Source organism: Coenobita brevimanus, chromosome 26 (assembly GCF_032717465.1).
Source record: "Coenobita brevimanus isolate Jiangsu-jjx chromosome 26, ASM3271746v2, whole genome shotgun sequence".
NCBI classification, from domain to species: Eukaryota; Metazoa; Arthropoda; class Malacostraca; order Decapoda; family Coenobitidae; genus Coenobita; species Coenobita brevimanus.
This window is the reverse complement of record NC_136979.1, coordinates 37,653,009-37,676,733: the sequence shown is the minus strand read 5'-3', so window position 1 is coordinate 37,676,733 and position 23,725 is coordinate 37,653,009. Positions and strand designations below refer to the sequence as shown.

The window sequence follows — 23,725 nt, the reverse complement described above, 5'->3', positions numbered from 1 at the left end:
TGATATGCGCATGGAGGGTGTCCCTGCAGCTGTCCTGGCAGGGTGCCCCGAGGCCACTACCACAGCCACTGGTAAGCTGGTGGGCTGGGGGTCCCAGATCCATTGCCTGGACCTGGGGTTGTGCAGTGAGTGGGACCTGTGCTGTGTCTGTCCCCATTAATTAATACTGAAGATGACAAAACAAAAAAGGTTTCAAAGCAAGCCTGAGGACAGTAAATCACCCATGGGGATGAGGGTGGGTTCATGGAATGTGGGAAGTTTGAGGGGAAGAGCAGGGGAAGTTGCTGAGGCATTCAGTAGGAGGTGGGTGGATGTGGCGTGTTTGCAGGAAGTCCGGTACAGGGGTGGATCAGCCAGAAAGATTGTTGGGAAGGACTGTTGCTATAAGTTGTTTTGGCAGGGGGGGACAGACGGATATGGAGGTGTTGGTGTGATGGTTGCGGAGAAATGGGTGGAATATGTTATGAATGTTTGAGAGTAAGCGATAGGATATTGGTAGTGAAAATTCTGTTGGGAAGAAAGATAGCTGTGATTATGTCGGCATATGCTCCACAGGCAGGATTGGATGAATCAGAGAAAGGTAGATTTTGGGATGATTTAATATGTGTAGTGGGTGGTATGCGGGATGATGAGATAGTGATTTTGGGAGGGGACTTAAATGGTCATGTAGGTGAAGCAGCACAAGGTGATGAAGGAGTGCATGGGGGATGTGCATATGGTCTAAGGAATGCAGAAGGGGAAAGGATACTCGAGTTTGGGGAGGCAACGGACATGATTGTGTGCAACACATATTTTAGGAAAAGAGACAGTAGGTTAATCACATATGAGTCTGGGGGAAATAGCAGTCAGATAGATTATTTTCTGGTTAGGAGGGCCGATAGGAGGTTAGTAAGGGATGTTAAAGTTATAGGAAGTGAGGAGTGTGTGCAGCAGCACAAACTATTGATTTGTGATATGGTGCTTAAAGAACAAGTGATGAAAAAGAGGACTTATGTACCTAGGAGGAAAATATGGAAGCTGAAAAACCAAGTAGTAAGGGATGCCTTCTATAGCGAGTTGAGGAGAGTGGTGGCTGAACAGGGAGCTGTAGACAGAGGCGTTAATGAACAGTACAGAGCCCTCAAGAACAATTTCTTGAGAGTTACTGATGTAACATGCGGCTGGACAAGAGGACCACCAAGACATAAAGTAACTTGGTGGTGGGATGAGGGTGTAGAAGCTGCAATTAAGGAGAAAAGAAGGCTTTTCCGGGAATGGAAGAAGGGTGGTAGCAAAGAGGAATATTTGGCTGCCAAGCGTAGGGCTAGGAGAGAGGTATACAGGGCAAAGTCTGAGTCACAGAGACAATTACTTGATAACCTAAATCATGGGGAAAGGAAGAATATATTTAGGGTGGCAGGTCAGGTGAAGAGGGATAATCGGGATATCATAGGTGAGCAGTGTGTGAAGAATGATGAAGGAAGGGTAGTGGTGAACAGTGAGGATATTAAAGATGCATGGAGAGAGCATTATAACTGGTTGTTGAATGAGGAGTTTGATTGGGACAGGGAAGGTTTGGAGCCAGCAGATCCAGTGTCTGGCCCTTGGCCTTTGATTGATACTGCTACTGTGAGTGAGGCAATAGGCAGGATGAGGGTGGGGAAGGCAGCAGGTGTGTCTGGGTTGACTGCCGAAATGTTGAAGGCCTCAGGCGATATAGGGGTGAGTTTAGTCACTGACCTGATAAATAGGATTATTTATGAGTGTGTTGTCCCAGATGATTGGCTGAAGAGTGTTTTTGTAAATGTGTATAAAGGGAAGGGTGATGCCCTGGAAAGAGGAAATTATAGAGGTATAAAGCTTTTAGATCAGATAATGAAGGTAATGGAGAGAGTTTTAGAAGGTATGATTAGAGAAAGAGTGAATATTGATGAGATGCAGTTTGAGTTTATGCCAGGTAGGGGGACCACTGATGCCATATTCATTGTTCGACAGCTTCAGGAAAAATATATTGGTAGGAGAAGGGATCTTTATTTTGTTTTTGTTGATTTGGAAAAGGCCTTTGACAGAGTCCCTAGAGAGGTGGTGAAGTGGGCAATGAGAAAGCTTGGCTTGGAGGAGTGGCTGGTTAGGGTGGTTATGGCCATGTATGTGGGTGCTCACACCCAGGTGAGAGTGAATGGAGATTTGAGTGATGAGTTTTCCATGAATGTTGGTGTGCATCAGGGGTCAGTCTTGAGTCCCATGTTGTTTATCATGGTACTTGAAGCCCTTTCACGTGACTTTAGAAACGGACTCCCGTGGGAGTTGTTGTATGCTGATGATTTGGTGTTGATTGCAGAGAATGAAAGGGAGGCGGAGGAAAGGTTTAGGAAGTGGAGAGATGGTATGGGGCAAAAGGGTTTAAGGGTAAATGCAGATAAAACAAAAGTGATGATAGATAGGGTTGGTGGCGGTGCTGTCAAAGACGAGGGAGAATGGCCATGTGCAGTTTGCCACAAGGGCGTGGGAAGTAATTCCATCTTGTGCAGTGTGTGTGATAAATGGGTGCATAAGAGATGTAGTGGTATCAGAGGTAGACTGCGAGATAATGCTGATTTTATGTGTACGGCGTGCCGGGGTGAGCAGGTGGAGATCGTCAGAGGTGAAAAGATTGAACTTGCTGGTGAATCTCTTGAGTGTGTGGAAGAGTTTTGTTATTTGGGAGACATGTTGTGTGCTGGAGGTGGGGCTGGAGCTAGCTCTGTGGCTAGGGTGAGAAGTGGTTGGAAGAAGTTCAGGAAGCTCTTGCCTCTCCTGACATTGAGAGGGCTCTCCCTACGTGCTAAGGGGTCTTTGTATGCAGCATGTGTTAGGAGTGTAATGCTGTATGGCAGTGAGACCTGGGCAGTGAAGGAGGAAGACATTCGCCGGCTCAGACGTACAGAAATGACAATGATTAGGTGGACATGCAGTGCGTCCCTGCGTCCAAGGCCTGGAGTGGCTGGGTTTACAATGGAAGAGTTGAGAGGTAGGATGGGACTGGAGTGTATTGGTGTTGTGATGAGGAGAGGTAGATTGAGGTGGTTTGGACATGTGGAGAGGATGGGGGATGATAATTGGGTGAGGAAGGTGAGAAGTGTTAATATTGGGGGTGGGGTTATGAGGGGTAGACCGAGAAAGACATGGGACGAGGTCATTAAGTGTGACCTTAGGGTTAAGGGACTGAACAGGGAGGCTGCAATGAATCGTGCAGCGTGGAGAGCCGCCATTAGGTGACCAAGGCCGACACATGCAAGCATGTTGGAGCCTTTAAAAACGAAAACGAAGTTCTGCAATATGTGCACTACCAGATGCCCATGTAGCACAAGGGGAGACATGGAGAGGTGGTACAATGGATACAACTTGGTCTGGGCATTTGCCATAAAAGTACTGTATCTGCAAAATAATGAAAGGGAGATAACATTCCACTTTACTTGTAGTGGGGACGGGGATAGTTCACTTGTAATTTTTGAGTAATTAATTACAGTATTATTAAAGGCTTGCTTTGTTCTTTATTCTGTCCAGTTGTTACTGTGCAACCTCTCCACATTTAGTCCACAAAGGTGAGCAATATTCAAACTGAGAACACCCTTGACTCTAGAACATTATAGCTAACTGCTCATCAGTGAAGAAGTTATGGGTTTTGTACAATAATCCAAGAATCTTTGAGGCAATTTTAGCAAGTGATATAGCATGAAAGGTCTAACTGAGGACACTGTTAGGCAAAACACAGAGAATCTCAATACTTTTACAGAGGAATATTGTTTGTATTGATGGCAATATAGGAATTAGCCAAGATATGTCCACTAGTAAATTGGATATATAGTATTTGGTTTTCCTAGCATTAAATGAAACCATGTTATTTTGTCCCCATTTAAAGATCTTAACTATGGTACGTCTTGATTTAAGGAGACTATCTATCTATCTATCTATAGCCCGACGCCCTAATCCCGCAAAGGGTGGCCGCAGACAAAACCCCTTCAAGTCACTCTGTCACCCACCGTTTGACTACCCTCCCCCAGCTCACCTCCCCCTCCCTCATATACCCCTCAATTCCATCCCTCCACCTCATCCTCAGTCTACCCCTCCCTCTCCCTCCCTCCACCTCACCTACATACACCCTCTTAGTCAGTCTTTCATTCTCCATTCTCTCTACATGTCCAAACCACCTCAGTGTATTTCTCCTAATTTTCCCAACCACATCCACATCCACCCCACAACGTTCCTTCACTTCTTCATTCGTCAACCTGTCCCTCCATGTCACTCCACATGCTCCTCTCAAGCAACTCATTTCCACTGCTCTCACTCTTGACTTGTTCCCCTCTTGCAAGGTCCATGCCTCGCTTCCATACATCAGGGTAGGGATCACAATACTATCATGCAGTGACTTCTTAACTTCCATACTCACCTCCTTATTTCTCATCACTGCTTTCAGTGAGCCAACAACCTTCCTTCCCTGCTGTACCCTTTCAAGCACTTCATCCCCCAAAGTTCCATCCTTACTCATCACACTACCCAAGTACTTGAATGCACTCACATTCTCTGTATCCTCACCATCCAGCCTCACTGTACATTCTGTGACTTCATTCCTCTCAAACACCATAACTTTTCTTTTGTTTACATTAACTTTCAGCTTCCTCCTCCTACACACTGTCCCAAATTCATTCACCAATCCTTGCAACTCCCATTCATCTTCACTCAACAATACTGTATCATCAGCAAACAGCAACACCGGAATCTTCCAAATCTCACCCTCATTCATTAGAGCCACTCCCACATCCATTGCCCTACCTTGCACCTCCTTTACAACCCCATCCATGTGCTGAATTGAGAGTTAAAGATATAGAAGTTTTTGAACAGGTAGCTAGATGTAAAGAAGCTGTGAAGTGTTCAGTCATCTGCACATGAGTGAATGGGATAAAGGGTGACAAACAAGAGATCATTAATATGAACGAGGAACAGGGTTGGAGCCAGGGTTGATCCTTGAGGCACACCAGCATTAATCATGTGGAAATTGGAATATACGTCATCTACCTTTGCTCATATCTTTCCATTGCTGAGATAATATGAGATCAGTGAGACAAAAAGATGATATGCTGTAGCAAGAGAGTTTGGATAAAAGGGAAGTACCAAATGTTGTTAAAAGCTTCAGAAATATCAAGCGCTACTGCATGGGTTTCTCTAGGTTTTCAACCGAGTGATGGGTTGTATGAGTATTAAGACTGACAATATCAACAGTGGATCTTTCATGGCAAAAACGATACTGTCTCTCACTAATCATGTTGCTGGAAAGGAGGCATACAGAGCAAAATCTGAATCTCAGAGACATTTACTGAAAAACCAAAATAGCACTGAAAGGAAGGATATGGTATTTCAGGTGGCAACTCAGCTGAAGAGGGAAAACAGGGATATCACAGTTGAGCAGTGTGTGAAGAATGATGAAAGAAAGCTAGTGGTGGACAGTGTGCATAATAAAGACCCTGGAGAGAGTGTTACAATATACAGTAACCGGCTACTGAATGAGGAGTGTGACTTGAACGGGGAAGGAGTTAGCAGATCCAGTGTTTGATCCTTAGCCTCTGATTGATGCTGCCACTATGAGCAGGGCAATAGGAAGAATGCAGTTGGAGTAGGCAGCACGTGTGTCTGGGCTGACTGCTGAAATGTTGAAGACCACAGGAGGTATAGGTGTGAGCCTAGTTACTGATTTGATAAATTCAATTATATATGAGTGTGTTGTCCCAGATGACTAGTGAAGAGTGTGACTGTAAATGTGTATAATGGGAAAGAAAAAATTATAAAGGCTTAAAACTTTTGGACCAGTCAGTGAAGGTAATGGAGTGTGATCTAGAAGGCATGACAAGGGAAAGAGTGAATACTGATAAGATGCAGTTTGAGTTTATGCGGGCAAAGGAACCACTAATGTCATATTCATTATCTGCCAGCTTCAGGAAATATATATAGAAAAGAAATGGGGACTGTACTTTGTTGATTTCGAGAAGGCTTTTGACAGAGTCCCTAGGGGGGTACTGAAGTGGGCAATGAGAAAGCTTGGGATCATGGAGTGGCTGGTTAGAGGGGTCATGGCTATGTAGGCTTATGTGGGTGCTCTCATTCAGGTGAGAGAGAATGGAGGTTTGAATGATAAGTTTTCCATGAATGTTGGCATGCATCAGGGGTCAGTATTGTTTGTCAAGGTGCCTGAGTCTCTTTCAAATGACTTCAGAAATGGACTCCCATAGATGCTGTACACTGATGATGTTGACTGTAGAGAACGAAAGGGAGGTGGAGGAAAGATTTAGTATGTGAAGAAACAGAATGGGGCACATGGGTTTGAGGGTAAATGGGGATAAAACAAATGCGATGATATCTAGGGCTGGTGGTGGTACTGTCAATGCAAAGGGAGGAGAAGCATTATTATAGGATGAAACACTGAAGGCCAACATAAAATGTCATCACCATGAGCCAGTGTGCTGTAATTAGTGCTTGTATGGTTTGTGCATCACAGTTCCAAGTGACTATTTGAGTTTTAACAAATAAAAACTGGGAGAAATGTGTGAACAGTAATTTAAAAGCATCCAGCCCTCCAATGTCTAATCACCTGTAGTGTGTAGTTGCAAAGTAACCCCACTCTGTCTGGTCAAACAGACCCATCATCCACAGGAGTGCAATCATCCCTGCAGGGCCATCCTGAGTGGTGCACTGATGTTCCTTTGCAATGGACAGTGGGAAGAGTATGGAGGTTTGGTTTCTGGATGTTACATTTGCATCCCCCACCCAGTTAACGGAAGAATCACAGTAGGCTATGTATCACCCATTTGTTTTTGGTTACATGGTTACTACCTTGCACAGTAAATGGTTTCCTGGGTCAGCTACTGTACAGGAAACCATTAGGCTTGTCGCACAGTGCAGTCACCTATGGAAGTAAGCAGTACTAAACTGTGAATGGATAAGGGTCACTTCCACCTACCATTAGGCTATGGTACTTAGTGAGTGTGTGTGTATTTACCTAATTGTGATATACACGAAATGAGCTATGCTCATGGGGTCCCGTGTCTGCCACCTGTAAAGAAAAGTAATAAGAAGTGACAGGAAAGATGGGAAAAATAGGAAGAGAGGAAGGCAGGTACATAAAAAGAACGATAAAGGCTAAGGCAGAAGTAGGCAGCACTACATCAAGTAAGTGGATGATGGTCGCCACCACCTACCACTACGTGTACATAAAATACCCGCCGCCGCCAGACCATCCACCCCGCCACCCCCCACCCCACCACCAAGCTGCTACCACACCACCACCCCAGGAGGACACCACGCCGGGGCTATTGACCCGGAACAAGAGGGTCACCGGGACACTACTGTCCTGAGTCCCTCTTCCCCGCAACACTCCCAACACCAGGTAAGCGGGAAGAGACAACAACCTTGCGAGCAGGGCAGCCATCACCAGAATCGGGGTTGGACTGAACTAGAGTCAGTCCCAGGTGACACCGCGTTCATGGCCAATGTACGTGATGGGGAAGGAGCGGCCACTGTACACCCTTCAGTTACCTCCCGAAGGGCAGGCAGGCCCAAGGCTACAGCCAAACTACGTACCAGGGTAGACAGACCCACGGTTACGGCCTCTGTACGTACCGGAGAGGGCGCGGCCTCTGTGCACCCCTCTCCTGCCTTTCTCTCCTACGGGAGCAACACCGCGTTCACGGCCACTGTACGTGTCGGGGAAGGAGCAGCCACTGTACACTCTTCAGTTGCTTCTCAAAGGACGGGCAGGCTCACGGCTACGGCCGAAGTACATACCAGGGTAGATAGACCCACGGCTATGGCCTCTGTATGTACCGGAGAGGGCGCAGCCTCTGTGCACCCCTCTCCTGCTTTTCTCCCCTATGGGAGCAACATCGCGTTCACGGCCACTGTACGTGACGGGGAAGGAGCGGCCACTGTATGCCCTTCAGTTGCTTCCCTAAGGGTGGGCAAGCTCACAGCTACGGCCAAAGTATGTACCAGGGGAGATAGACCCACGGCTACAGCCTCTGTACATACCGGAGAAGGTGCTGCCTCTGTGCACCCCTCTCCTGCCTTTCCCTCCTACGGGAGCAACACCGCGTTCACAGCCACTGCACGTCACGGGGAAGGAGCGGCCACTGTACACCCTTCAGTTGCTTCCCAAAGGGCGGATAGACCCACGGCTACAGCCGCTGTACGTACCAGGGTAGATAGACCCACGGATACGGCCTCTGTACGTACTGGAGAGGGCGCGGACTCCGTGTACCCTTCTCCTGCCTTTTCCTCCTTCGGGAGCAGCACCGCCAGCATGGCCACTGTACGTGCGGGGGAAGGAGTGACCACTGTATGCCCTTCAGCTGCGGGCTCTAGGAGTCACGAAACTGCACTCACGGCCACTGTACATGATGGGGAAGGAGCGGCCACTGAACCCCCTTCATTTGTGGTTCCAAAGGCCCTCCCGACGCAGGAAGTCCCTTGTGCGGCCGATCCTTTTCCTCTCGGCTGCGTGGGCCGCCCTTTGTCCCCTTCCAGGAGTGTTTCCCCGGAGGTGCTGCCAGAGTGGTGGCGTGGCCCAATCCAGGCCATACCACCTACCCCTGGGAGATCCCTGCCCCTGCCGGACACCCGACGGAGATGGTGACGCAGCTCACCCCTGTCGGCGCCTCCCCCTACAGGCGGCTGCAGCCCCAGGACCCCCAGGCCTGACCAGCAGCCCCCAGGGCCGGGCAACCCAGGCTCTCTCTCCCCGGAGCCAGAGGCGACAGGCCCGCCTCCTACAGCTGTTTGGCCCCAGTCCCCGAGGGCCACCTCTCAGGTCGAGGCCCCCTGACCGGAGGGCCTCCCTGCACCCCACCGACAAGGCTACAGTACGAGGGCCTCCTCCCAGGTCGAGGCCCCCAGACAGGAGGGCCTCCCTGCACTTCACCGATGACCGAGACCCGGGCAGTGACTCCCCTGGGGGCAGTGCATTGCCCCCTGCAGGAAGGCTCCCCGTAGGGCCTCCCCCTCACGCCCGGACACCGTAGCAGATTATACCTAAGAACCATGGGTAAATAGTGACATTAACGCCTCTTGTGTCGTGAACAGTCGAGACGGGAATATAACAGTGACCAGTGACAAAGTAAGGGCCAGAACAATACAAGTGACAGTGTTACCAATAACCTACTAAGGCCCGATACCCAGCAGAATAGGAAATGTCCTAAATCCGACAAAAGAACTTATAGAAATCGTGGACCAAGACCAGGGTGCGCGGGAGAATCAAAAGACTGTGAATAAGTGTCGTCGCGACTAAGTGACTCCAACAAGTGTTGCGACCCGCACCCTATCCATTTATAGTAATATTCACCCCACTAACTCTTGGCCCTGTCCACCCTTAGTGCATCGGACTCAATATATATAATACCAATTCTGCCTACAAACGAAAAAAAAAAAAAAATACACACACCACAAAGCCAGTCAGGTGACAGGACGTGTGTGCTGGGCAATCCCCAGGTCCTGTCCTCCCCACTTACTATTTTTTAATCAGCCCATACCCCACTGACCGGGCTAATGTATGGCCCGGCCTGCACTATATGTGCAGGAAATCTTCAAACGAACGAACTATAAACGAAATACAGGTATCACGATATTGTAATTTATTATCTAAGTGTAAATGAAGAATACTGTGTCTTAAGTGTAACTGTAAACCTTGGTGTTAAAGGCTAACTCAGTGTCCCTGTCCACAGCATATCCAATACCTCTGTTTTGTATTGTAACGGTGTAGGAATTAAGACAATAGATGTGTTAAGGTGTACTGCCTGGTTTTTATGTCCTGTTCCTTTGTGGGTGCTTTACTTCCGGTCCGGAAAGAGGACCCAGCTCAGTCGCTGGTGTTCTTAGGACGAGAGGTCGGACTACAAACACCCAGCATAACATTACACATCATGGGCTTAAATCTGGGCGAGGAGGTTAGGGACGAGGGGATCCCTACTACTAGATATATCACTCCCCCCCCCCCTCCCGAATTTAAGTAAAATGCAAAGTTAAACCTACACCCTCAGGATACCGTATCATCTTTACGTTGGAAATTCAATTAAAAAAAGAAAACTGAAAGTGCAGGAAATACTAAACTGTTGCAAAATATAAGTTGATGCGGTTCGATGAAGAGGTTTCGGTTCGGCTGCTAGTTTTCTTGTCATCGTGCTAACTAACCTGGCATTTCTACAAACAGTTGTATCAATTCACTATTCTTGGGGTTGGTCTTATCTTTTCTACATTTGAACATTTTTTTCTTCTCTCTGAAGTCGTATCTCCCCCCCCCCCCGTAATCGGAATATATCTAAGCCAATGGTACAGATTTACCTTGTCAGTTATACACATTCTCCCCTCATAAGGCTGTTTCCATTTTCTGATCTCTTCCCATCTCCTCTCATGCACATTCCCAGTTTTCCTCCACTTTTCCTCGCAGTTCTCAGTGACACTCATATTCCACTGCTGGTCAAGAACTGGATTAAGATACCAAATTTGTATGGATATTCATGACGTTTAATTGGTATGATCTATATGATCTATGTGCTCTGAAATGTTTCGAACTTTTTAGGATTATGCAAAAGATTATACTTCAGTATGTTGCATGTGGATGGTGGAAAAGTCTGCTTACCTGTTCATGTAAACTATGCACAGTGCTGGCAAATTTTTGCCTCCTCTGGGTTAGGTTTGGCAATGCGTGAAATGCTGTAGTCTGAAAGCCGTATTGATGCTTCTAACTTTCTATTCATGAACAAGACGCGGACTAATACACAGAATTCATGAAGGTGCCCTTACCTTGATCGGGGTACGTTAGCATACTTGTAAAATTTGTGAATTTGATAGCTCGTTTTCCAACATCCTAAAAACGCACACACACGTACTTTTAAGTTTTAGAACAGTCGTTTGTAAGTAGGCTTACTCCTACATTAAAGGTAAAGAAGAGCGATTTTCACATTTCGAATTACTTAGCACCATTTTCAAGGTTCCCGCCAAGGACTGCCTACTTACACACCAGAAAGTAGTTCTCCGCCACGTTGTTTATGTCACATTCATACCAAGTCAGTCCATATTCGGCAAGAATTTGGTCTTAGTCGCGCATAACGTGATGATGCCTTCAAATGCTGGGTTCGTTAAGGGGCTGAAGTCAGTTTTCACCGAGATAGTGTAGGTTGCAGGTTGCAGCACGTTGCACATAACCCTATAACCTGACAATTCCCTGACTGTTGGTGAGGATGACTGATAAATATGGTGTTTATGGCAAAATAATGTGGTAGTGTGATAGGTTTACAAAAAACAAGAAAAACAAAAGAGAATTACCCAAAACTTTGGGGTCGCATCCATATACAAGTTCCCCCTTAATCCGTTGTTAGTGATATCGGAGCCTGAAAATACAAGGATATGACGTCACATATAAGCCCCGCCTTCCTGCGTGCGGATATAATTTTAGACTCTGAATTAGGTTTCACGCATTACCTTACTAACCAGCCAAAATTAATGTAGACGAGACAGTATATGACTAAATTTTAAATATAGCCTGCAGTGTACGCATTTTACGAGAAGATAACTGAACATAATCCACATCTGCATATGAAAATACGTAGCAAAATCCTTAACTTCCGTATAGTTACTGCATCACAATCATTGCAACTTATTCACCCACAAATAGGCCACTTGGGATTTGAGGGAGAATCCAGACGTAAGACTTGAGCACAGAATTATAACTTTTCAACCAAATGCTTACGGAGCTCATACTGTATATTAGAAAATAATGCTAGCGTGCCATATGCAGGAACACGTTCATAAAATACCTTATTAGAGACTATTTCTGTATCAAGGTTTAAACCGTCATGAAAGAGGTGACCTCACGAAAATATGGACCATAAGAAAGAGTTTTTGTTGTTTTGAAGCTAATATCGATGGTCATAGTCTTTTCACCCCATTAATTAGTATGCAGCAGGGTTTGTGAGATGGGTTACAGCCGAACACTAATTCAAGTAATTTTATTCTCTATCGCTTCTGGAGCAGGGGTGAGTGTTTGACAGTTTAGATGATAATGGAAAGGTCTTCCATCATAACTGAATCCATGCGCAGAGGCTGAAATATTCATTGATAAACCGTCGATTATATGAGGTCCCGAGATTACATGTTCAGAAACTAAAACAATGGTCTAATGATTATTTGGTGTGGATGTGGATGTGATAGGAAACGTTAGAAGAAACACTCTGAGGTGGTTTGGCCATGTGGAGAGGATGGAGGGCGAGAGACTGACAAGGAGAGTGTGAGTAAAGTGGAGAGGGGAGGGGGAGGCCAAGGATGAGTTGGAGGGATGGAGTGGAGAGGGATATGAGAGAGGATGGGTGGGGGTAGGGCAGTGAAATGGCGGGGGACAGGGCGACATGGAGACGATTTGCTTGTGCCCACCCCTTATGGGATTAAGGCGTCTGGCAATAGATACAGATAGACTATCAAAATCTCTTTTCTACAAAGTCTGATATTAGTCTATATTATTGTTCGGCTATTAGGTAAACTGTGTATCCCTTTGTCCTCGGGGAGCTTCCCATTAGTCAGTATAAAAATGAGGATACATCCCCTAGGATTGGGTTATATCGAGAAAGTTTCTTAACCCTCAAATCTCGGACGGGTTTCCAGAGGCGAGTAAAATATCTATCGCTGGCCAGAGAAAAATGAAAGGTCACCTTATTTTATTTTATTTCATTTTTACTCAATGTAGTGCTGCTCTCTGGTGTCCACCCTTTCCTCTCCCCCATCCTTCTTTCCTTCCATCCCCCTCTGTTTTTCTTTCCTTCATTCTTTCCTCCTCCTGCCTGTGGGTGACTCTACACTGAATGACAAACCAAATGGCTTCCTGTACACCAGGAAACCATGTACTACGCTGAGTGGTAACCATATAACCAAATTTCGGCGCCTGGTAGTTTAGTGGGTAAGTACGGCGCTCCAATCGGATTGAGCGGGTGAAGATTTCTATCCAAGGGGTGGTTGGGGCTTATTGCTCACGTAATGCCCCTCAGGGATGAGTGAGGCTGGTCACTTTCATCTTAAATGTCAGGACCAACTTGACCAGCCCCGGGCTCCTACGCTTCTAATGGAGCAACGTAGGATTGGATGATGAATGAAAAAAAAAATGAATGAAACAGAAAATGTACGTGATTTCTAAAGATAATAGCAAACATTACTGATCTGTTGGAGTAACAAATATATAATGGCGTAGTACCAAAGCTTTCTGTTCACAGTTCCCTTCCTTCATTTCCCCATCCCACTTTCTTCTGTTCTCCTTCCTTTCTCACCTTCCCCCTTCTACTGTCTCCCTTCCCCTGCCTTCTCTCTCTCTCTCTCTCTCTCTCTCTCTCTCTCTCTCTCTCTCTCATTTTACTTGTTTCAAAATGGAATACACCTTGGTTTGCCACGTTTTATCAATATAACCATAAAATGAGTAGTCCCTATAGGCCGGGGTAACAGCGATTTTCCGAGCTCTTGACATGAAGTACTAGTTAAATGTAATTGCCAACCCCTGTCCTAGATGAACTGGCTAAAAATTCTTTCCCTTCGTGAGGAGCTCAAACGAAGGATTTTTACTTTCAGCAGCAGTAGAAATCATTGCAACTTCAAAAAAGAAAAAAGTATAGATAATTATGTACAGCTATATGTCTAGATCAGAATTCAATAGTATGGGAAAGTAATCCAGACAGCTATGCAGTGCTATTTGCTTAAGTCAGAACTGTATGGTGTGGAAAAGTTATCCACACAGCTATGGAAGGCTATGTGTGTAGGTCAAATTTCGGCTTTATAGAAAAGTTACCCAGAGCAGCTGTGAGGCTACGTGTGAAGGTTACAATTCTTTGACAGATAAGGTGACCAAGACAGCTATACAGAACAGTGCCAAGGTCAGAATTCAGTGGTATCCAGTACCAAATCCGGTAAGCTACTCTGTAGGAGTTTAGGGTCGATTTCTAGAGAGGTTAAAAGAAGTCTCAAGTCATAACGACTCATAACCAAATTACTAAATTCCCTTTCCACTGAAATGATTCTGCTACGACATTTATGTAAGGAATTTACTGCATGTATTAGGTTTAAAACATTTTGTTGTTGTTGTTGTTCTAGGGAAACATTGGTCTCCAGAAAATAGGTGAAGGGGGTGTACACCTCCTTTCCCCCTCTCGAAATCCGTGCCTGCTTATTAAAGTATGTATGAAAGTATGTAATTAAAAGGGCCTCTAAGCAGAATTAGCCTCATATCCCAAGCATTCTTATTCCACCAGATAATAGGGGTAGATTGGGACTAAGAAAAAAATGATTGTCCGCCTTAAGCGCTTCATTGTCAGAGCAACTTCAGTATTCTGTTCCAGCTAACAACAGACGATTATATTAAGCTTAGTAAATCATACCAACCTGTGTGTTAAGAATATCAGTTACCCTCTCATGGTCACTTATTTTCTAGCGGTCTTGCCGGACGATTTTATTCATCTGAGCATAACAGAAGCCTGCACCATTAAGCCTCTCCCGTTGGGGTTTCTCCAGTGTTTTACAAACCTGAGAGTCATCAGGCAGCAGTCTAACACTCCTCCACCACCACCACCTCCTCCTCTTCCTTCTTCTTCTTCATCATCATCTCCTCCTCCTCCTCTTCTTTTTCTACCTCCCCTTCCTCCTCCTCTTCTTCTAGGGGACAAACACCACCCTTTCTCTCGACAGTTATGGATAAACAAAAACAAGCCTCTCGCAAATAGAAGCTCTTATTTTAATTTCTTAACACAATATTATCTCAGGCAATGTACAAATAGTCATCATAATATACAGTATACATTTACAAAAGCACTCGCAGGCTGGGGAATGTTGCGACCTCGGAAGGTGCGAATTGTAGACAGCATGGACTTCCTAGCACCTTCTCCTTACCTATTTACAGTATTTGCCTGTTACACCCTTTCTCCACTTGTAAGAACCTAGGGCAAACATTGTTGATACAGAATATATATATATATATATATATATATATATATATATATATATATATATATATATATATATATATATATATATATAGAGATATATATATATATATATATATATATATATATATATATATATATATATATATATAGCACAGAACAGAGTATCATGGTATAATATATTTGATAACTCGCCAGGAAGAAAATGCTGCGAACCCTCCAATTCTACTCAATACGGCCCTGCTTTTATCAGCAGCCCGCATTCGTGTTGGGGTAGGAAGCTCCCTATCACCTCTTCCTAAGCGATTCATTGTTCTTAAAATTACGCCTAAACTGCCCCTCCCAGAGGGCGCATTCTTTATTTTGTTCTTTATATCTCTAGACGCTTTCATTCAGTTTTGAAAAGATTTTTGGAACAACGGGGTTAGATTTTGTTTTTTACTCGCCGCACCACTACAAAATGAGCAGTAATAATAATAATAATAATAATAATAATATACACGAAAACATCAAGGTATAACAGGCAAGATAAATCATAAAAAAAAGGGAATGCTAAGGAGTCTCTAACGCCTACAACACGACCCCAATAGAGAAAGAGTGACTTGCGCTTACTTAATCTATAATACAATACTTGAGCAGCACGTAGAATATATATCTGTAATCTATCCATCAGTCACTTCACAAACACACATGATTTCTTCCTTTTATTTCCGTGGCCATGAATTTAGCGCTGAAACGAAATAAGGATGAAAAATAAACCCAAAGTATTCCAATTTTTTCCTTATTAATTCCGTGGCCCACAGCTTTGTTGCTGCAAAATCCTTCAGTGTCTACCATAACGCACTCACTTCCTTTTTTTCTTTTAACTCTTAGCTAGGACGACGTTTTTAAGTTTATTTCACTACCAAATAATCTTATTTATTCAAAAGAAAAACCTCCAGTAGAGATGGGGGATAAGCAATATTTATATCTTCTTTACATTATTTTGGATTTTAGTCTTGCTATCCCCAAATTCTCTTATTCGGCTTGGGAAATTATTACGCATAAAATTGCGTGGTCCGACTACTGTAAACTTCAACAAAAATACATCGTCCTCAGTATGTCAGTTTCATTTAAAAATATTTTAAAAAGGGAAAAAATCTATACAACAACTATTATAATGAGAAAAGCTGACATAACAATCTCGGAAGGAACTGCAGTAAAGAAAAAAAAAATTTCGGCAGTTTACTGGAAAAAAAAAAAAAAAAATACTAAGGACTTGCTGTACACCACATTTTTTAAGACTAAACAGAGTCTCACTCCCCTGTAGCGGTAGAAACACATCCAATCCAGTGTACAGTATAGTTTTTCGGTCTTTCTATACATTAACCACCATTGCACAATGGCCTATATTTTCATTAGATCTATTGCCACAATACTTTACTCAGATAATGAAACACCCATAATAATGACAATACGTTTGGGATAAAGAAATACCGTCGGTACTGAAATATGATTCAGTAAAAAAAAAAAATCAGTCAAGGACAATATGATCCCTACGTGTCAAGTGGGGTTGGTGGAGGATTAGTGCCCCTCCCTGTAAAACAATTAACTCTAAGCCCTTGGCCACCTCGTTTGGGATACATGGCGTCTGGCAATGAATGGATGAATAATCTGGTTAGTACTTGGATGGGTGACCGCCTGGGAACACCAGATGCTGTTGGCATCCCTACGTGTCAAGTGGGGTTGGTGGAGGATTAGTGCCCCTCCCTGTAAAACAATTAACTCTAAGCCCTTGGCCACCCCATTTGGGATACATGGCGTCTGGCAATGGATGGATGGATAAACAACCACCATTAAGGACTACATGGTTCAGTAAAAACAATCGCCGTAAAGGACAATACATTTCAGTAAAAGTTATTTCCATTCACGACACAACTTTCAGTAAAATATCTCTCATCAGAAATAATTGACTATTATATACGCGATGCGGTATGCTTTATTTTTATCAATTTCTGAGGTGCCACTAAGACAAAAGACAAAAACAACCTGGAAGTGATCAGACAGATGACCATTCTTCCGTGTCCAGCTTCATCACATGAGCCTCTTGGTAATATTTACAACTACGAAACATTAGTGGCCATAACACTGAACAATACATAAATGATTAATCAAAGCGACAACATATATTAACAACAGAAGACAGCCTAAAGCTCACCATGAAAATGCGAACTCTTCAGCCGAACCGAAATCACATTCTCCTGGTACTCGTTTTGCTCTTCCGTGGTTCGCCAATTGTACAGTCTAAAGAAGAGTGAATGGAAAAACAAAAAAATCCAAATCTTAATAAAAATTATTTCGTGGAGTAGTAATTCTGAAATTATGACATACAATCAGTCATCGAGCATTTGCGTTGTACTTTAAGTGCTCAAGTACTGTTTTTCCTTCATCGATTCTCATTTCGACTGTACAACATTCGGGTCGTATCCTCATCAGCATAGGGAGCTATAGCACATCTTTCTACTAGTTTATTTATTTATTTTTTTGGCAAGCTAAAAAAAAAATCTGTTGTAGATTTTTACAGTCTATATCACACAACTGGTCAACTCTGGAACTGTCTTCCTCAATCTGTCTTTCCTTTTGCCTGTGGTCCCCATGCTTCTCGAAATAAGCAGAGTTTGATTTTGGCTCTCGTGTCCAACATTCTCAGGGAGTGACAACTTTTGGTAGGTTTCCTGCCAATGGTTCTTAAGATGTAGCCTAACATACAAAGTAAAACGCTGAAGAAGACGTGCTGGAAAGCCACTTAAGCCGACGAGCACACGACCCTACGTTGTCGTTAAGCCGTGACGTTATGGGATACGCCAACAGGAAGGCGGGACTAGACACAATACCCTTGAGTCTCTCTCGTCTCGTAAATACTCCAATCACAGATAATTATTCTTTTGTGTATATATACACACGGCTATTTACATGACAATTCTGAATTGTTTTGTTGTACCGGGTATATATGAATTTGAAATAATTAATCCATATTATTTTGTGTATGAGTGAGATAATCTGTCATGGAACTAATGAGCCTAATTTGTTTTAAATAATTTTCCGATAATTTCAATAGGTATTGCTCTATGAGGCAAAAGCAAATGACAAAAGACTGACAAATTTGGCACCTTAATATTAAGCAGACCAGAATGGAATAAAAAAAATAAATGCACAAGAAAATAAAATAACTTATGTACATTGATAATTTTGGTCTTGATAATAATGCAGAGTGGTGACGATGATGATGATAGTGAATACTGATAATGAGGGTGATGTGAGGTACACGTCTTGGAGGAAATAACACGATCTTTAGGAAGGGAAGAGGGGATCATGAAGCAATAATTTATACACCCGGAGAACAGAAATACAAAGAAAAAAATCCAGAGAAAAGAATGCAACAAGAATAACAGGGAAAAGATAAAGGAAAAATTCACATAATCGGAGTACCTAAAGCTGGAAAATTAATGCACATTTACTTCTAAGCGGAGGCTAACGCCCTACGAACGCTACCCTAAAGGACACCAAACGATTTTATTCTGCACAACGATGCCTCCCGTTGCTGAAGGGTTAAGGAGACAGAGATAAAATCCGGAAAAAAGGGAGAAATCAAAACACCCAGAAACAGAGAGCTATGGTAATACTAATGATGACACACACACAAAAAAAAAAAAAAAAAAAAGACAAATGGAAAAAAGAAAAAAAGCAATGCGAAGAGACTACAGGTACTGAATTCATGGAGAAATTGTGAGAGGAAGAGAAGTGGAGGAATTTATACATCAGGATGGAGAGTTACGACTAAAAGAAAAGTTCTTAAACTAAAGGCAAATGCAAATGGAATAAACTGGAAGAAGCAACGTGATGAGAACACAGGCACAATCTACTTAAAAAAAAAAAAAAAAAAAAAAAAAAAAAAAAGGAGGTAGGGAAGAATCTGAAGTTAACTGGGCGGTTTAGGCCCTTGAGGTACTTCTGTTCTTCTTTAACATTAATTAGTTTGTTTTATTATTTTGTGTCTACCTCTTTGTACTTTGATAATAATCACTTCTCAGTATTCTTCCTTACTTTGCCTGTCCTTTTCTCTCTCCCTCTTCCTTGTCTCACTTTCGCTGTTCTTTGCTCTTCACTTTTTTTTTCTCTCCTCACTCTTCTTTCATCCTTCTCTTTTCATTGCTTTCCTCCATTTCTGTTTTCATTTCTTCTCTTCTTCACCACTTCTCCATTCTCTTGTCTTCTTCCAAAGTTTACTTCTATCTCCCCCGATTTTCTCTTCTTCTTCCGCTTCTCCCTCTTCTCTCTCCTTCATCCATATCTTGTTCTTCTTCCTCCTCCACTTCATCCTACTCTTCTAGATCCTCCTCTTGCTCTTCCTCTTCCTCCTCCATTTCTAGATCCTCTTGTTCTTCTTCCTCTTCCTCCTCCCTCTCACCCTCTAGTCCTGACAGGAGCCCCCCAGTCCTCCTTGATCATATCAGCCGCCTTCTCTCCGATCATAATGGCAGGCGCGTTGGTGTTGCCCGTCGTCACCATGGGCATTATCGAGGCATCCACCACGCGCAGGCCTCGCACGCTCCGCATTCTGTATGAGGGAACAGCGCTTTAAAATGTGAAACTGAAATTAACTAATTTGCCATATCGTGTGAGATAACAGTAGGTCAGAAATTATATCAATCTAGGGTGGATACAGAATATAGAACAGGATAAAAAAAGGCCATTATTCTACCTTGGTCAAACTGGACCAAACCCCTAATTCTCTCTCTCGCTGTGTGTGTGTGTGTGTGTGTGTGTGTGTATATATATATATATATATATATATATATATATATATATATATCCCACTGGCACCCAGTGTCCTCGATATAGGACGAAACTGGGCATTTTCAAAATTGAATAAAGAAGGGAACCCCCAGGTAGGGACCTATTAGCTTCGCGACTATGAGCCAACAGGCGAAGGGCGGTATGCCAAGCACCCTTCCAGCAAAATCCCTGGTACATGAGTTCCAGGACTCAATGGGATATATATATATATATATATATATATATATATATATATATATATATATATATATATATATATATATATATATATATATATATATACAGTATATCCCAGGTGAAGAGAGTAAGACAGGGTGGCAGTGAAGTTAGTAGGGGAGTGAAAGATACAAATGGTAGATTACTAGTGGAGAAGGGAGAAAAAGTGAGCAGATGGAGAGAACATTTTAAGGAATTGTTGAACATAAAGAATGGAAGTAATGCGAGTATAAGTGGCTGGGAAATGGCTGGGAGAAGGAGGGAGGTGAGAAGACTGGAAGAAATCAGTAGGAGAGAAGTTGTGGAAGCAATGAAGAAAGTTAAATTGGGGAAAGCCCCAGGAATTGATGGAGTGTGTGGTGAAATGCTGAAGCATGGGGGAGAGATAGTAGTAGAATGGATGTGGAAGATGTGCAGATTGGCCTGGGAGGAAGGTAGTGTCCCGGAGGATTGGAAGTCAGGTATAATTATTCCCTTGTACAAAGGAAAAGGGGGAAAAAGAAGTGTGTGGTAATCATAGGGGCATTTGTCTTCTTAGTGTAACAGGAAAAGTGTATGGTAGGATACTTATTGACAGAGTTAGGGAAATAACAGAGGAATTAGTTGGAGAAGAACAGGGAGGCTTTAGGAAGGGAAGAGGTTGTGTAGATCAGATATTCATTCTTAGATCTTTAGTGAAAAAGTTTCGAGAGAGGGGAAAGAAGTTGTATGCGGCCTTCATGGATTTGGAGAAAGCATATGACAGGGTGGATAGACAAGAATTGTGGAAAGTATTAAGAATATATGGAGTAGATGGGAAGTTGCTGAATGCTGTGAAGAGTATGTATGATGATGCTAAGGCTGCAGTGAGTGTGGATGGTAAACTAAGTGAATTTTTTTCTTTGAAGGTTGGGTTGAAACAAGGATGTGTCATGTCTCCATGGTTGTTCAATCTGTACATGGATGGGGTAATAAAAGAGATACAAGGTAGGGCAGTGGATGTTGGAATGGCCCTAGTGAGAGAGGGTAGTGTTTGGAAACTTCCTATACTGTTGTTGGCAGATGATACTGTGTTGTTGAGTGAAGACGAAGGGGAGCTGCAAGGCTTGGTGGATGAGTTTGGGAGAGTGTGTAAGAAACGGAATCTAAAGGTGAATGTAGGGAAGAGTAAAGTGATGGCCTTTGAGTGAGGGGAAGTCAGTGAATGTACAGTGAGGTTGGATGGTGAGGAAATGGAAAATGTGAGTATGTTTAAGTACTTGGGGAGTGTGATGAGTAAGGATGGAAGTTTGGAGGGTGAAGTGCTTGAAAGGGTACAACAAGGAAGAACGGTTGCTGGTTCCTTGCAAGCAGTGATAAGAAACAGGGAAGTAAGCATGGAAGTGAAAAAGTTACTACATGACAGTATTGTGATACCAACTCTAACGTATGGAAGTGAAGCTTGGACGTTGTTGGAAGGACACAAGTCAAGAGTGAAAGCAGTGGAAATGAGTTATTTAAGAGAAGCCTGTGGAGTCACACGGAGAGACAGGCTGACAAATGAGGATATAAAGGAGCGTTGTAATGTGGATGTGGATATGATAGGAAGCGTTAGGTGGAACACACTGAGGTGGTTTGGCCATGTGGAGAGGATGGAGGGTCAGAGACTGACGAGGAGAGCGTATGTGAATGAGGTGGAGGGGGGGAGAGGGAGGGGGAGGCCAAGGATGAGATGGAGGGATGGAATGGAGAGGTATATGAGAGAGGGGGGTGAGTTGGGAACAGGGCAGTGAAATGACGGGAGACAGGGTGACGTGGAGGCGATTTGTTTGTGGCCACCCCGTACGGGATTAAGGCATCTGGATATATATATATATATATATATATATATATATTCATATTTATATTTATATATACAGTATATATATCAACCAATCTCCCCCTTCTTCCCCCAACTCACTTCAAGGTATGATCCACTACACTATAAGGATCGGATGCAGGCCCCATCTTGCAAGTGCCTGACGGGTGGTAGGTGGTGCCGGTAAGTGATCTGGCGTAACATTCCAGGTAGGCGTCGCTCATGGTGGGGTAGTGCTCACAGCCAGGCAGCGGCTTGTCGTAGAATCGGGCACCGAAGTCGTCTCGAAGCGCAGGCATCGACCCCACCTGAAGGGCGAACTTCATGCCTACCGAAGTGGGATAAATAAACAAATAAATAAGTAAATAAATAAATAAATCTGTGACAGCTAATCCCATACTACCCACTTCGAGGTGCAGGGTTCCGATGCTAGACTAGCGTAGTTCAATTCACTTACGAGTAGATGACTAGCCTACTTCCCTTGAGGCCACTGCATGATCGAGAAACCTCCAGCCACCTCTAGGGACCTAACCTGTGCGAGGTCGTCTCTCCAACTGGGACGTTCTGACCACTAAATCACCAATAATATACCTTCAAAAAATCCTCACACAGCTTTCCTTTCTACGCTTATCAACGCATCCACCACATTACTCACTCTCGGTCCACTTCAGGCTCAACTGGTCCCACGTTATATATCATCCCTCTACTAGTCCACACCACATTATTCCACCACTCTGACACACACACACACACACACACACACACACACACACACACACAAAACCACCACCACCATCACCCCGCCACCCACACACACTGATCTCCATTATCTAAATAGGGATCAGTGTAGCCTTTTCTCACTTGCCCTTATCGATGGCCTCCGCGTTGCCTAAAGGACGGTGTGGCTGGCACGAGGTTTGTTATCTGCAGCTCAGTTTCTAATGGCTCTCATTCATTTGCTGCTTCACACACACACTTTTTTTGGGGGGTTAGCATCGGACTTCTCCACTAAGGACAGTTAAGTGAAAGTCGAACTGATGCAATGATTATCGTATGTTTGTGTGTCTGTGTATATTTGAATATCATCGGAATGAACCATCCACCCATACTCATCCACACTCATCTGCACGCATCTAAACCCACCTACACCTCCACCCACTAATTCACCTTCTATTAATGTCTTTACGCCACCCAGGTGATCAAACGTATTGGTAACCTGGGACTGTTTAATGGGAAGGGAGCTGGTGCCATTATTCCTATCCCCATCATCCCACACCCACACAAATTTCATTCACGTCCATCTTCATCCATTTACACCCAGAGGAAGTTACCATACCCATCTACACCCACACCTATCTACACCCTCTGCCAAATCCATCTACACCCAAACCCAAACCCATCTACACCCTCTCCTACAGCCCTCAGCCTTCTAAACCCTCCACCCACCCACTCACCTCAGAAAAGCGTCTTCATATAGTCGGGGTGATCGAAAAAGTTGGTGTGTTTCGTGTTGTAATACAGGAATACTGACTTTACCCACACCCATCTATACTTTACCTATGCTCCTACGTTCACCCACACCCACTTACACCCACCTGAACCAAACCCATTCTTACACCCACCTGAACCACACCCATTCTTACACCCACCTGAACCACATCCACGCCGACCTACATTCCCACTCACCTCTAACAAACGCCTTTATATCGTCGGGGTGGTCGAAGAAGTTTACGTGAATCTTTGGCGCATCGAAGGGGTTGGCTGACCTAAGGGAGATGGTGCCCCTGCTCTTGGGTCGGCAGAGGAAGGGGCCCATGGAGAACCCCTCAATGCCACCCAGCTGACGGAAGTATTCTTGGTACAGCTGAGGGAGGAAGGAAGGTGG

The 23,725-nt window shown here is 43.9% G+C and overlaps 1 protein-coding gene across 1 annotated transcript in view; it reads right to left on the bottom strand.

The window, feature by feature from the left end:
* Nucleotides 1-5,164: 5,164 nt before the first annotated feature.
* Nucleotides 5,165-23,725, bottom strand: part of LOC145394012 (glucose dehydrogenase [FAD, quinone]-like) — a 42,139-nt gene continuing 23,578 nt past the window's right edge. Inside the window, exons 10-13 of the mRNA XM_080267982.1 lie at nt 23,527-23,704; nt 21,943-22,168; nt 19,420-19,569; nt 5,165-5,285 (exon numbers count right to left, since the gene is read on the bottom strand). Of these exons, the coding sequence (XP_080124108.1) occupies nt 5,165-5,285; nt 19,420-19,569; nt 21,943-22,168; nt 23,527-23,704 (675 nt within the window). The remainder of the gene's footprint in view (nt 5,286-19,419; nt 19,570-21,942; nt 22,169-23,526; nt 23,705-23,725) is intronic.